At 41.6% G+C, this 16,595-nt stretch overlaps 1 protein-coding gene across 3 annotated transcripts in view; it reads left to right on the forward strand.

Moving 5' to 3' along the window:
* Positions 1 to 16,595, forward strand: part of nphp3 (nephronophthisis 3) — a 157,289-nt gene that overhangs the window by 95,196 nt on the left and 45,498 nt on the right. For all 3 annotated transcript variants that reach the window (XM_072283766.1, XM_072283764.1, XM_072283765.1), the window contains exons 15-18: positions 4,838 to 4,940; positions 6,733 to 6,815; positions 8,092 to 8,230; positions 16,146 to 16,310. In XM_072283766.1, coding sequence (XP_072139867.1) covers positions 4,838 to 4,940; positions 6,733 to 6,815; positions 8,092 to 8,230; positions 16,146 to 16,310 — 490 coding nt within the window. The remainder of the gene's footprint in view (positions 1 to 4,837; positions 4,941 to 6,732; positions 6,816 to 8,091; positions 8,231 to 16,145; positions 16,311 to 16,595) is intronic.

Here is a 16,595-nt window from a genome sequence, read left to right on the forward strand (position 1 = left end):
TAAAACAACTTCAAGTTGTAGATAGCAACAAAAGTAATTCAAATCGAAAACAGGAAATTAGGAAATTGCAAAGTGAAATTGACAATATTTATACGTTGGAAACTCAAAGAAATTTTCTTTACCTGAGACAAAAGAATTATGAAGTAGGAGGTAAATCAGCTAGATCATTAGCATATAAATTACGAAAGCAACAAGCAGACAATACAATTCATAAAATAAAGAATCCAAAGACAAAGCTTGTGGAGAGTACAATAGGGAAAATTCAAGAGAGTTTTGAAACATATTATCGAGAGCTGTACTCCCAACCCCGGGCCCCCAATGAGCCCTATATAGACAGTGTATTGAATTTTTTAGATTTACCTAAATTTACAGATCTACAAAATGAAAGTTTATTAGAACCAGTAACTGTCAAAGAACTGAACGTGGCCATCTCTAGGTTAAAGGCTGGAAAGTCCCCGGGTTCTGATGGGTTTACCTCAGAGTGGTACAAGTCCCTGAAGACACAGTTAGCCCCATTACTACTTAACACCTTTAATTGGATCTTGCAGAGAGGAGAAACTCCACCTTCCTGGAGAAGCAATTATTTCAGTTATTCCTAAAGAGGGTAAAGATAAACTAGAATGTGGCAATTATCGGCCAATTAGTGTTCTTAATTTAGATTACAAACTATTTACATCTATATTAGCGCGCAGATTGGAAAAGCTTTTACCTGGCCTAATCCACTTAGACCAAGCAACACACATCAAAGTTGCTGGTGAACGCAGCAGGCCAGGCAGCATCTGTAGGGTCTCGGCCTGAAACGTCGACTGCACCTCTTCCTACAGATGCTGCCTGGCCTGCTGCGTTCACCAGCAACTTTGATGTGTGTTGCTTGAATTTCCAGCATCTGCAGAATTCGTGTTGTTTCCACTTAGACCAGACTGGATTTATTCAACAAAGACAAACACAGGACAACATAAGGAGAACTCTGCACATATTAGAACAGGTTAATAAGAACGAGACAAAGTCAATGGTAGTAGGATTGGACGCTGAGGAAGCTTTTGATTCGGTTAGTTGGGCATTCCTATACAGAGTGTTAGGAAGATTCGGCTTTCAAGAAAAGTTTATTAAAGTAATTCAGACTGTATATGACAGCCCTACAGCCCGAATTAAGATAAATGGGGACCTCTCTGACTCCTTCATCTTAGAGAGAGGCACTAGACAGGGATGCCCAATTTCTCCTCTCCTTTTTGCGCTATATATTGAACTGCTTGCCCAACTAATAAGACAGAGCGAAATCTTAAAAGGTATCAAGGTGGCAGGGATTGAACAGAAAGTGGCGTTATTCGCAGATGATGTTTTGGTCTATCTGAGTGAACCAGAAAAATCATTTATAGGATTGTTTACACTGTTGGATGACTTTGGGAAAATATCAGGTTATAAAATAAATGTAAAGAAAACGCAAGTTATATCCCTAAATTATACACCATCCAAAAAAATTGCAGGATACATACGATCTTAAGTGGGAAGCTAAATCATTAAAATATTTAGGAATAACCCTGCCGAAGGATCTTTCAACACTGTCACAGGTAAATTATGGGCCATTAATCTCAGAGATAAAAGCAGATATGCATAGATGGAATCTTATCCCCTTTTTAAGTTTAAATTCAAGGATAAATACTATAAAAATGAATATTCTTCCTTGGTTATTGTATCTTTTCCATACTTTACCGGTGGAGGTGGATGGTAATCAGTTCAGGGAATGGGACAAATGGATTTCCTGCTTCATTTGGCAAGGAAAGAAACCTAGAATTCGATATAACACCTTACAGTTAGGGAAGGAAGGAGGAGGTATGGTTCTTCCTTGCCTGAGAAATTATTTTTATGCCTCACAGATAACCCCTCTGTTATATTGGTGTAATAGGGAATATAAGTCTAGATGGAAGGAAATAGAATTTGGATTAATTGACAGTTTTCCTCTACAGGCCTCAATAGCTGACAAAGGATTGATGGCCCAGTTGGAAAAATTTAAGAACAGTTGGATAAATCTTACATTAAAAGTACGGCAGAAGGTGGTTAATTCATGTGGAATTAATAACATGTTAAAACTCTTTAGATGGTGTGCATATGATACCGAATTCCTTCCCAACAGAGGAGATAAAAGATTTGAGCTATGGGTAAAGAAAGGTCTTACAACCTACCTCTCATTTATTGATAAAAGAGTATTACAAAGTTTCCAAATCCTGCAGGACAAACATGGCCTAGAACACAATGACTTTTTTAGGTACCTTCAAGTACGAAACTATGTTAACCAGAGTTGTAGATATACAGACTTATCAACAGTAGAATTAGAATTTTTCAAGATTCTGAATTCGGCTTGCAGTTCAATACCTAGTAAATCAGTTTCTCAATTATATAATGCACTCTCCCATGCTAAAAATGTAAATACACTGTATATTAAAGAGAAGTGAGAGAAAGAAGAGGGGTTAGTACTTTCAGAGGAGGCTTGGGGGAAAATCTGCAGCTTTCAATGGTCCTCGACAAATTCTTTGACTTGGAGAGAACATTGTTGGAAAAACATTATAAGATACTTCAAGACCCCATATCAGGAAAAATATAAAGATACAAACGTGACGTGTTGGAGAAGGTGCAGCTCCAGGGAGGCAAATCATTTTCATATTTTCTGGGATTGCCCTAAATTAAGTCTATATTGGGAAGGTATGCATAGAACATTAGTTAAGGTACTTAGGTCCCAGATACCTCTGAACTTTGAGATGCTCTATTTGGGACATGTATTGTTTCTTGAACAGAAGGAAGATATAAAGTTGCTGCAGGCCCTCTTAGCGGCAAGTAAGAAATCAATCACTAGAAAGTGGCTAAATCCAATACCACCTACATTAGATGATTGGCACGAAATTATCTTGGAAATATTTAAAATGGAAAAGTTGACTTACTCCCTGAGAATCCAAAAAGAAAAATTTTATCAAATCTGGAATAAATGGATTGAATATATAACCCCAATGTGAGCAGACTTTAGATGACTCTCCTAATGATTTATACTGCTCTTCTCATCAACACAGTAATATTGTTAATGTAAGCACCCCTAGTCTAAATGTCTTTTTTTTTTGTTTTCTTTTGGAAAATAGAGAATTAACACAAGTAAAGGGAAAGATTTGGGAAAAGGGATAAAAAATGAAAAAATTAAGTAAATAAGTACATAGGGATTGGATAATTATGTCTGCGGGCAGGAGCAAGCATGAACAAATTAGGATATAAACACCTACAATGCTTGTTACATAGGCTTATATACAACATTTTGGACCAGTGGAAATGGTCCAGAAGGGTTATATGGAAACTATTATTACCATTTTTCTTAACAACTAATACCATTACTTAGCCTAATAGATTAGAATTACCACAGTACATAATTATCTATTTAAGTGTCTAATTTGCTTTTATATCATCTCAATGTGTACTTAAGAATGTATAAATAATTATAGTTTTATACATATAAAAAAATGGAAAAGGTTATATGTGTGAAAAAAGTACATGATATTTGTGAATTTCTTATCCAAATAAAAATAAAATTTAAAAAAAAGTTCGATGGACAGGCGATACCCCAGCAGTGGGATAAAAGGAACAGGTTCGCAAAGCAAGACAGACAGCACGAGATCACGAGATAAGGAGACCCTGGAAAAGCGGTGTGCCCCCACAAGTTGGTGAGAGTTTTGGAGGTCTGGTTGTGGGACCGACTATAGACGCACAGGGTGAAAAGGTACGATCGGCGGGAACCTGGTGTGTGTGTCCACCCTTGCCTGGGTGCCGGGTTCACCGCGGAAGAACGATCGTATCCGGAACGGAGGGGTCACAGTCGGTGACCACAGAAGACATTAAAGGGCTCGCCCGAAAGCTAACTGCGAGGAAGAACTAAGGTCTGTTTGAATCGAAATTTGCATATTCTCTCTCTCTCTCTCTCTCTCTCTCCAACAGCACAACAGCGATTACTGTGAACTGTACTCAGCTGAACTGAACTCTGCGTCACTTGAGACTGATCATTTTACCCCTAGACTGCGATAGAGCTTGATTGATTCCTATTATCCTAGTTCTGTGTACATGTGTGTTTTATCATTGCTAATCTGTTGCATTCATACGATTAGAGTACTGTGTTACTTATTTCTTTAATAAAACCTTCTTAGTTCCAGTAATCCAGACTCCAACTAAGTGGTCCATTTCTGCTGGTTTGGCAACCCAGTTACGGGGTACGTAACAGTAGTAAGAAAGGCAAATGTATTGTTAGCATTTACTTCAAGAGGACTAGAGCAACGATGTGATGCTGAGACTTTCTAAGGCAATGTTCATACCACAGTTGGAGTATTATAAGCAGTTTTGGACCCCTTATCTGAGAAAAGATGTGCTGGCATTGGAGAGTGTCCAGAGCAGGTTCGTAGGAATGAACGGGTTAATTCATGAGCATTTGATGGCTCTGGGTCTGGACTCACTGGAGTGTAGAATAATGAGGTGGATCTCATTGAAACTTACTGAATATTGAAAGGCCTGGACGGAGTGCTGTGAAATCCATTACCATAGATGGCTGTGGAAGCCAGGTCATTGAGTACATTTAAAGTGGAGCTTGATAGCTTCATGATTAGTCAGGACATCAAAAGTTAAGGGGAGAATGGGATTGAGAGGGATAATAAATCAGCCATGGTAAGGCCCAATTCTGCTCCTATTATGGTCTAAGGCCAGCAGAGTGATATCACATGAAAAAGTGACTTAAAAATGTGCTGTGATAAAATGATGTTTGGTACTTGTACTGGTCAGTTAATCAGATTTATTGAAATCTGTTTACTTTGATTAGGTTATGGCCAACACTTCACCTTGACCCACTGAGTTCAAAGGATATCAAGGCTGTGATTCATACAGAATGCCATCATGCTGATGTGAAACTAACTAGAGAGCAGGTTTGTACTCCACTACCGTATTTCCTTCTGCATCCCACCTGGACACTAAGATAATAAATCTTAAACAAAACATGAGACCTGCGTAAACAGTTTTGTTGCTATAATTAGTTATAAATTACAGTTAGAAGTGATGGTCTATAAAGCCTAAACATTCATGACTTTACCTTTAATTTAAAAATGGATTAAATGAAGAAATACATCCCCAATAAATTGCATATATTTTAGCCTGGTCTTAGTTCTTGAGCTGATAGAAATGAATGGAATGTCTGGTTAAACTAAATTAGCCTGTTGTTTAATCTTAGCTACTGGCCTGCACTGTTTTTGTTTTGTCTTCCTTGTCTTTAGACTTGACTATTTGAATGCACTTCTGATTGCCCTACCTCTTTTGCTCTCTGAAACTTGAGCTAATCTGCTGCCCATGTTTTGTACTGAGCCCCGTTCACCCATCAAGTTCAAGTTGTTTGTCATGTGCATACATACCCAGAGGCTAAATGCCATTTATAATATGACAAATATAAATTACATAATCGTCTATAACTTCCACAACAAAACAAGACAAAAGTAAATATGAATTTAAATAAAGCCGAGGGAAGTGTAATTTGAAGTTGAATTAGTGCTTTTAGGACAGTTCAAGAACCTGATGGCAGTGGGAAAGAAGTATTCCAACTGATCAACAGTTGCTTAAGTTTAAAAGATGACTAATTTCTGGTCCCTTGGTCATCTCTGTATTTAATTGCTCAAACTTTGGAATTCCTGTTTTAAACCTCTCTGATTATTATTTTTTAAAAGATGATCCTTGAAATGTATTTATTTGACTAACCTTTTGGCTATCTGCTGTAGCTGAGGACTGGGTGCAACTCCCTTTTAAAGCTAAGCAAAAAGTCAGCAGAGGGAATGCAGAGTCTTATACAGAAGCTTTTATCTTCTCAAAGTATTCATCCCAGAATTTAACTGTGAGATCTTTCAAATTAGAACAAAAAGTACAGCTTTGAAATATAGAATACTCGAGCTTCAGTATCTTGTCTGTTTATTCCCCTTTAAAGTCTCGTCCAATGTCTTGCTCTGTTTTCCACCAACCTCCGCATCATATACCCTGTCACAGGAGACCTGTTAAACAAAAAGCAATAGAATTTAGGAAATTTATTTAAGTGTAACTAAATGCATTTAACTATTTTTTTAAATGTACTATATCTTGGTGTCTCACCTTCTCTCCCCCCCCAGCCCCCCTCCCTGAAAATGCCTTGCATTTTACTGAGTTTAAGTTTAGGATTTCTTCATAGCTGATCTCCATTTGGGATCAACTCCTTCCTCGGTACTTTTACCAGTATGTATATATTATTTTCATAGTGTTATGAGTGGAATTGAATACTACTCCAGATATAGTCAGGGAATTGTGTAGGGTGAGCTGGTAACTTGTATTTGTTTGAAATGTTTGCCATGAATTCCCCTGATCCCCAACCAGTTTACCCAGTCAATATCTGGATCTTAAACAGCACAAGCTCTCTTGTATTTAATTGATCCTGGGTCTTGGCAAAGTTGGCCTTTTCGAGTTAAGCACTATGACTGCTCCTCAGTACTGCAGCAGTCTGTAGGAGTAAATCAACAGACAGTTGAATGAAGGAAAACCACTGCAAAGCTTCCAGAGCTAAATTACGTTTGCTGTCTAAGCTTGCACAAAATATAGCTTTTAATGATACAGCCAGAGAGAGCTAGACCTGCTAGAACCGCTTATATGGAGTAGGAGGACATAAAATTAGTGCAGAAATTTTGTTTCCTGCTTGTGTGCTTGCAGGAGAAGAAGCTGGAGAAACACTGTAGATCTGCGACTATGTGCAATGCCTTATATGTTACACTTCTGGCCAAAATGATCACATGGTGAGTGTAATATGTGCTCCCCTATAAAGTGCTCTCAAATTATATCAGTTATTCTTGCATGAACGGGAATTCTCCTGTGGAGATGAGGATAGGTAGCTGTTCAGGATACAATAGTGTTCATTTAAAAAAAAAGTGAAGATTTGCATTTCATGCCCTCCGGGAACTTACTTGTAATGAGGCACTTTTTTGATATGTTCATAGTTGAATGTAGCAACTGAATAGTGCAGAAATGTAGCAAACAGTTTGTACATAGCTACGTCCCACAAACAGCAATATGTTAATGACCATAGTTTTCAAAGAGAGTAATCATGAAATAACCCTGTCATTCAAGGTACTGTCACGCTGTTTATAAAACCTACAGGTGTAAGGCAGCACTTGTGGCATGCAGCACTCCCTCATTACTGAACTCCTGTAGGGGTTACACAGACAAAATGCTAGAGGAACTCTGCAAGTCAGGTAGCATCTATAGAGATGAATGAACAGTCGACGTTTCAGGCCGAGACTCTTCATAAGAATACCTTCATCTATTCATTTCCACAGATGCTGCCTGACCTGCTGAGTTCCTGCAGCATTTTGTGTGTGTTGCTCTGGATTTCCAGCATCTGCAGGATTTCTTTTTTTTTCCTCTTGTAGGGGCTAACAGCTGAGCCTTTTGCACTGAGTTTAAATCTTGCCTCCCATGTCACTCCAACGTGAGAGTTACCTGCTCTATGGCATATAGGTACATTTAATGTCAGAGAAACGTATACAATATACATCCTGAAATTCTTTTTCTTCGCAAACATCCATGAAAACAGGAGTTTCCCAAAGAATGAATGACAGTTACATGTTAGAACCCCAAAGCACCCCCACAACTCCCCCCCCCCACGCATCAGCAGGAGCAAAGTGACGACCTTTGACATCTAGAATGACATTGTGGCCACCATATATTCATTAATCATTGTGCTTTGAAGTGTTTTGTTTAAAGTCACTGCATGTTTGTAAGTGAAAATTACTGCCTTTCACTTTCTTCCTCCTCTCATTGCTCTACCACTGAAGTAACTGTGTTGAAGCAGCAATTTACTGAACTATTGAAGTAATCTGCAACGGAATCATTTAATCTCTTTGGATGTAGTAAGGTGTATACACATCAAATTTCATAATATGTTAGTTTGTACACTTTCTCAGGGTCATAATGGAAGTAAATTTGTTAAATTTGATTTAAATTTTGGATAATCTCGTATTTAAATGCTTTAAGTAATACTTTGTGAATTTAACAATATTTGTCTTTGTTCAGTGTCAAAGGCCTCGGAGATGTCGACACTATTCTCCAACGCTGTTTTCAATGTCAGGACACTGTGTCCTTATACAGACTTGTACTACAGTCTGTACAAGAATCTTTGCATAGTGATGGGGACAGACAGCTGATGCAGGAGGTGAGGAACTGTTTCTTTTAATTCAGAGAAATGAATGCATGTTAGTTGCACAAGAAAGGTTTTACACTGTCCTAATTTTCAGCAAACCTGTGGTTGCTGACTTGTATTTAGCACGTGAAAACTTGTAGTTGTTGTTTTCGTATACTATCATAACCTCCATTACCCATTACTGCAATTTCTTCAAACTCTACAATATTTTGAAGTACTTATTATCTTTGGAGTTTCTCTGATTTTAGATTGTGCTGCATTGGCAACTGTTTTTAGCTGTTGATGCGCTAAACTGTGCAATTCTCTTCTTAAGGCTTTGCTCACTATCCTTTCATCAGGAACATCTGTGGTCAAGTGTCACCCGTACTGTCTGCTGAGGGAATTCTCCACCATTATCCTGGTTGTGGTGTACATTCCACCCTTAGCCAACATCGGGCTGTCACTGAAGTAGCCGACCACTGTGGTCAGCAGTCAGATCTCTATAAGAGCTCCGTAGGAAGACCAGATATAAACTATGGAAGGCTATCTTAATTGAAGTTAGAGATGAAAACTGATCTGCATCAGCTTTGACAGGGTGTGTAGGCCTTTACTGCCTACAAGGTAAAACCGGCTGTTTGTTTCACCCCCAGCTCATCAACTTTTATGCATGTTTTGAAAGGGAAAATAAAACTATACCTCTGCGAATCCCTGCGATCTCTGTCTCAGAGGGTGATGTTAGAGCAGCTTTCAAGGTTAATGGATAAAGATGGCGCCGGTAACTGGCAACTCTGCGTGTGCTCTCCCGAGCAAACTGCTCTCTCCACTATCCTATACCCGAGAAACCCTTCTAAACCTCAAATCTAGCAAGATCAAGATCAACAACACCCTGACGAGGCTACTGACCCAGCTGGAGACCACCGTGCCAGAACTGCTTCTTAAACTCCGGACCGCACCTGGACCCAACCAGCGAGGCCCACCATGTTCCCGGAGGTCTGCTACCGTGCCGGAGCACTTGGAGACATGACCCATTCCGACCAGCACCTCTCTGTAGCAGATGACCACACAGAAGTGACGTCGGAGACCTCAAGGTGCCCCAGACGCTTCCTCAGAGAGACCACCGTAAAGCCCCATTGGTGGCCATCCACAGCTGCCGGAAGTGAGGCCTCGGCCACCGACCTCAGAAATCAAGCCCGAGGCTCGGCTGGAGCGGAGGCTTCCGCAACCGTGACTCGGCTTACGGACTTGTTTCAGCCAGGAGCCCGGCCGTCCGGGGTTAAGTGTCGGCTTCGGGGTCCGACCCAATCAACAGCCCGGCCCCTGGCAGCTGGAAGTGGCAGCGGAGCTTCCCCCGTTATTCGACCCGACCCGAAGCGCATGACGATGCGACCAGCTGGTCGATCCCCGCGGTACGCATCCACCAACCTCAAAGAGCTGCCAACAACACACTGCATCGATGGAAACCTGGAAAGATGCACTATTTACCGAGGAAGCGTGGGAAAAGAGCTGGGCTGCTGGTCAGATTGAAGCTAAGGGGCTTCAAGATCCCTATGCCCACCATCCTACTAACTAATGTGCAAGCCATAGAGAACAAGGTGGATGATCTTAGAGGGAGACTCACCTACTGCAGGGAGATGCAGAACTGCTGTGTATTCTGTTTCACCGAGACCTGGCTCTCCCCTGCCACCCCCAACTGTGCCATCCGACCAGAGGGATTTTCGATCCATCGGGTGGACCGCACGGCGTCTTCGGGCAAGATGAGGGGAGGTGGTGTCTGCCTACTGATCAACACTGCGTGGTGCTCGGACACAGTGGCACTGACAAGCTCTTGCAGCCCGGACCTGGAACACCTGTCGGTGAAGTGTCGTCCCTACTATCTACCACAGGAATTCACCTCGGTCATAATGACAGTGGTCTACATTCCCCCCCCCCCCCCCCCCCCCAGGAGGACGTGAAGTGTGCTCTGAACATACTGTATGCCAACGTCAGTGAACTTGAGACCAGGTATCCAGAGCCTTTGCTCATTACAGCCGGGTACTTTAACCAGGCCAACCTCAGAAAGGCGCTGCCAAAGTTATACCAACATGTCTCCTGCCCCACTAGAGGCCCGAATATACTTGACCACTGCTACACAGCAGTCAAGGATGCCTACCATTCCGTCCCACGACCTCATTTTGGAAAATCGGACCATCAGGCCGTACTCCTCCTCCCGGCTTACAAACAGAAACTGAAGCGGGAGGTCACGGTGTCAAAAGTAGTGTCGCGTTGGACGGAGGAAACGGATGAGGTCCTCTGTGGCTGCTTTGAATCGGTGGACTGGTTAGTATTCAAGGACTCGGCAGCTAACCTCGATGAGTATACCTCAGCTGTCACGGACTTTATTTGGAAATGCATGGAGGACTGTGTATCTCGCAAGACAATCCAGGTATTCCCTAACCGGAAACCTTGGATGAATTATGAAGTCAAGACCCTTTTAAAGGTTAAAGCTGTGGCTTTTAGGTCCGGGGATACCAGTCACTACAAGGAATCCAGACGTGAATTCCGGAAAGCCATTAAGGGCGCCAAGAGGCAATATCGAGCCAAGTTGGAAGTCCAGGCTAACCAGAGGGATGTCAGTAGACTATGGCAGGGTCTAAATGAGATCACTGGGCGCAAAGAAAAGGCTGGGAATATCAATAACTGTGGCGCTTCTCTTCCTGATGAACTTAACGTATTCTACACAAGATTCGAACAGAAGAGGAGCGTCCCGCTCCCTCCGGATGAACCGGACCTGGTGGCATCGAGATTCATCATCACTGAGGAGGACATTAGAAGGGCCTTCCTGAAGATAAATCCAAGAAAGGTGACAGGCCCAGATGGCGTCCCGGGATGGGTACTCCGAGCCTGTGCAAGCGAGCTAGCTGGAGTGTTTGTTGACATCTTCAACTGCTCCTTGCTTCAGTCTGAGATCCCCTCGTGTTTTAAGAAGGCAATGATAATCCCGGTGCCGAAGAAGAGCAAGGTGGCATGCCTGAATGACTATTGACCTGTGGCTCTGACATCAATTGCTATGAAGTGCTTCGAGCGATTGGTTATAGCACACATCAACCACAGCCTACCGGTCAACCTCGACGCTTTGCAATTCGCCTACCGGAGCAACAGGTCAACGGCAGATGCCATCTCTCTGGCCCTACATTCCTCCTTAGAACACCTGGAGAATAAAGACACATATGTAAGGCTCCTTTTCATTGACTACAGCTCTGCCTTTAATACCATCATTCCAAATAAACTGATTCCTAAGCTCTGGAACCTGGGCCTTAGCACTCAGATCTGCAGCTGGATCTTCAACTTCCTCACAGACAGTACCCAGGCTGTAAAAATAGGGGACAAGCTCTCCTCTACAATCACTCTGAGCACCGGTGCCCCACAAGGCTGTGTACTCAGCCCCCTGCTGTACTCACTGTACACCCATGATTGTGTAGCCAAGTTTCCATCAAACTCAATATATAAGTTTGCCGATGACACAACAATTGTAGGCCGTATCTCGGGTAATGATGAGTTTGAGTACAGAGAGGAAATTAAGAACCTGGTGCCATGGTGCGAAGACAATAACCTATCCCTCAATGTCAGCAAGACGAAGGAATTGGTTGTTGACTTCAGAAGGAGTAGCCGACCGCACAACCCAATTTACATCGGTGGTGCGCAAGTGGAACAGGTCAAAAGCTTTAAGTTCCTCGGGGTCAATATCACAAATGACCTGACTTGGTCTAACCAAGCAGAGTTCACTGCCAAGAAGGCCCACCAGCGCCTTTACTTCCTGAGAAAACTAAAGAAATTTGTCCTATCCCGTAAAACCCTCACTAATTTTTATAGATGCACTGTAGAAAGCATTCTTCTAGGGTGCATCACAACCTGGTATGGAAGTTGTCCTGTCCAAGGCCGAAAGAAGCTGCAGAAAATTGTGGACACGGCACAGCACATCACACAAACCAATCTTCCGTCCTTGGACTCACTTTACACCGCACGCTGTTGGAGCAGTGCTGCCAGGATAATCAAGGACACGACCCACCCAGCCAACAGACTTTTCGTCCCTCTTCCCTCCGGCAGAAGGCTCAGGAGCTTGAAGACTCGTACAGCCAGATTTGAGAACATCATCTTTCCAACTGTGATAAGACTGCTGAACGGATCCTGACCTGGGTCTGGGCCGTACCCTTCAAATATCTGGACCTGCCCCTCGGTTTTTTTGCACTACCTTACTTTCCATTTTTCTATTTTCTATTTATGATTTATAATTTAAATTTTTAATATTTACTAATTTTTTACTATTTCACTATTTGTAATCCAGGGAGCAGGAAGCACAGAATCAAATATCGCTGTGATGATTGTACGTTCTAGTATGAATTGTTTGGCGACAATAAAGTAAAAAGCTCTGAAAACCTGTGCTAACCAACTGACTGGATTGTTCAAGGACATCTGCAATTCCTTACTACGGCAGTCAGAGTTTCCCACCTGCTTCGAGAGGGCGTCAGTCATACCAGTGTCCAGGAAGAGCTGGGTGAGCTGCCTTGATGGCTGTTGCTCAGAAGTATTCACAACTACTGTGATGTAGTGCATTGAGAGGTTGATCATCGCAATAATTAACTCCTGCCCAAGCAAGAACCTGGGCCCACTGCAATTTGCCTACGGTCATAGCCGGTCCAACAATGACTGCAATCTCACAGGCTCCCCACTCTGCTTTAGAGCCCTGGGATAACAGCAATACGTATATCAGGATGTGTTTAATGATTGCAGCTCAGCATTCATCTCTATCATCTCCTCAGTAGCAATCAATAAGTTTCAAACCTGGGCCTCTGTTCCTCCATCTGCAACTGGATTCTTGACCACAGTAAGACCATCAGGAGGCCACACTGATTACATTTCTTCCTTGCTGATAGTCAGCACAAGTGTACCTCAAGGGTGTATGCTCAGCCCACTGTCTTACCTTCTCCACACTCATAACAGCGTGGCTAGGATAAGCTCAAATGCCAATTTTAAATTCACAATGATGCACCTTTTGTTGGCAGATTCTCAGATGTTGATAAGGATCCGTATAGGAGTGAGGTAGATTATATGCTTGAGTGGTGTCACAACAACAAATTTGAACTCAGTGTCAGTGTGACCAAGGAATTGATTGTGAACCTCAGGAAGAGGAAATCAAGGGAAGTCTCAGCAGTTCTCATTGAGGTGTCAGCAGTGGAAAGAGTGAGCAGCTTTAAGTTCCTGGGAGTTAACTTCTCTGAAGATCTATCCTAGGCTATATTTCATAAGGAGTTTTAGGAGATTTGGTATATCACCAAGGACTCTAGCAAGTTTCTACTGATGTGCTGCAGAGGTCATTAGGATGCTGTATGGTATGGAAGCTTCAATGCACAGGGTCAAAAGAAGCTGTAGAGGGTTCAAAACTCAACCAGCTCCATCGGGGGGCTGGCTTCCCCACCACTGATGACATTTTTAAAAGGGAATGCATCATCCTTTCAAGACATATTACCCTCAAAGAGGAGTCACAGGAGCCAGAGGGCATACATTCAGTGTTTAAAGAACAGCTTTTGACTCTCCATGAACCATGAACATAACTAGTCTGGTGCTAATTAAATGCCAGATTAGACCACAGATGCAAGAAATCTGAAATGTAAACATCTAAACCAACATTTAGCAGGTCTGGCAGCTTCTCTGGAAGAGGTGAGCAGAGTTAAGTTTCTGGATTGAATAACCCTCATTAGAACTGGGGAAAAAGAAAATGTTTTAAGGGAGAAGTGGGGGACGGATGTGTAGGACAGAGAGGAAATGTTTAGTGGGGTGGGATGAAGCTGCTGGTGATTGAAGCTGGTCAATAGGTTAAAGTGGGCAGTTTTAGAGAATTCGAATAGATCATAAAAGCTATGAAATAAGGGAAGCTGGGGAATAACTACTCAGATACATAGAAGTTGTGAAATAGAACTGCCCAGCTGGTTAAGATGAGCCAGCGCTACCAATGGATGATCTACAACCGAACTAGACAGATCTACTTGAAGTTGAAGAATGTGATACTGAATTTAGAAACCTGCAACATGCCCAGGTAGGTGATGAGGTCCTGTTGCTTAACTCACATTCTTCAGTCTCATCATAACAGCTCAAGTGACCATAGATAACTAGGTGTGAATCAGATGGAGAACTCGTCGTTTCATAGCTGTTATGCTCCTTTGTGTTCTCACCCTCTAACACCTTTGTTTCATAGCTTTTTAAAAATACTCTCTAACATTCTTTATTACCCTGTCAATCTGATGAATTTGCTGACAGCTTTTCACCATGCTGACCCTAGCCTCATTTTATTGGACACACAGAAAGTGCTGGAGGGAAGTCAGCAGGTAAAGCAGCCCCAATGGAGGAAAATGAACAGTTGATGTTTTCGGCCAAGACCCATCACCAAACCCGGAAAGGAAAGGGCCAGAAGCCAGATTAAGATGGTGAGAGGTGGGGGAGGAGTACAGTCTGGCAGGTGATAGATGAGTCCAGGTGAGGGTAAGGATAGGTGGGAAGGGAGGTGATGTGAGAAACTGGGAAGTAATAGGTAGAAGTAGTAAAGGGAGGAAGGAAGAATCTGATGGAAGTGGACAGTGGAATAAAGAGAAGGATTGAGGGATGTGATGGGCAGGTCATGAGAGCAGAGGAGGAGAAGAACAGGGGAAAAGCTGCCGTGATCTGCTGAGTTCTTCCAGTATTTTGTGTGTGTTAAAGATTTTCTGCATCAGCTGCATCCCTTGTGTTTCATCTCATTTGAGACGTTTCCCTTTTGTCTTATCCATCCTTCACTATCAGCATCAGCAACTTAAAACTAACTTATTTTCTCTTTCCCAGTTCTGAAAATGAATCTCTGACCTGAAAGATTTCTCTGACCTGCTGAGTTTTTCCAGCATTTTCTGGCTCCATATAAATGCAAGTTGTCCATTTCTTAATAATTAAGTTAAATTAAAAAATGATGACTCAAAATGGGCTAAATAACAGAAAAGGAGTTGAGAATTTTTTTTTCTTTTTTAACAGAGCTCTCTGAAGTTCTTTATTAAGAATGGTGGTAATATGTTTGAGACTCAAATGTGCTAATTTCAGCCTGTAACGATATTCATCCAAAATCCACTGTTACCAAAAGCTTATCACCATTTGAGTCATGTCTAAAAGAACACAGTGAAGATGAGTGAAAATTCATGCAATTCCCCAGTAACTAGTTTGTGCCTTAAAAGTCAATTAACCTGCAGGATGATTGGGAGAGTTCCAGAGTAAAGACTAATGTGAGTCCATCCCCTTTGTGTCTATAAATCTGCTTTGCTTTTAGAACTTAAAACCCAGCTGATCTGACCACAGTCAATCCTAAGGTGCATGAATCCCAAGGACTACTTTTCATCCCCGACATGACCTAAAGCCTGCATGTATAGTGGAGCTGAGATACGAGTTTCTGAATCTTACTCCCATTTATTTACAAAAACAAAGCACTAGGACGTAATTCTCTTAATACCCAAGTACAGTACATGTACTCAGATTCTGTCTGGTTTATTCTGCTTTCTTTTGTTCCTGTGATGAGTTCTGGTAATGTTAAAATCTCGTGCATATCAGCATTTTGCTCATATTGGTGTAATTGCTAAATTTCCTAAAATTTGGAAATTAAGCCTGTACTCTGATTATGAGGAAATATTATTAAATTCACAAGTGTCTCAGAAGAAAATATGCATGATTTACTTGCTAATATTCACAATGCTCAATGTGTACTTTGTTGAGGAAGATTTACAGGAATTCCCATGGACTAAAAGCACTTTTGAGAAGCTGAGAGACAAACTAAGCTTTTGTAAACAAATATGAATGAATTATTTTAAAATGAAAAGATGTTTTATATCAAACTTCTGAAATGGCAACACTTTTTATAAGTAGCCATATATATTTTACATCTGTCATTTATCTTTTCTAGATTCTCTGTTTAATCCACGTGAGTCACAATGGTGTGAGTGAAGGTGAACTTCTGGAGATTTATCCTGAACTTCACTGGCCAACATTGTCCTCTCTTCTTCTTAGCTTGCAGAGAACGTGTGTGCTAACACAGCGCTGTGGCCTGCTGAAATTTCAGCATCTCCAGGTAAGAATAGGTGCTTTCAGATCACATTTTCTTTCAGTGTGTTAAATTCAAAAATGTTTTTTGCAACTTTCAAATCATAAAACAGATTTATAATAGCTGTTCAAATAAGCAATAAGCAGCTTTGTTGCAAATATTATAAGAAGTCAGCAATTAAGATAAGTCTCCGTATTGGAAAAGTAGCATAATGTGCTCTTCAAAATCTTAGGAAATCCCAAAGTGTCCAGAACTATTGAATTGAAGACATCCTGCAAATAGTAAAGAAATGACCAATTATAACTTTCTGAT

The sequence above is a fragment of the Mobula birostris genome, chromosome 19 (assembly GCF_030028105.1).
Source record: "Mobula birostris isolate sMobBir1 chromosome 19, sMobBir1.hap1, whole genome shotgun sequence".
NCBI lineage: Eukaryota > Metazoa > Chordata > Chondrichthyes > Myliobatiformes > Myliobatidae > Mobula > Mobula birostris.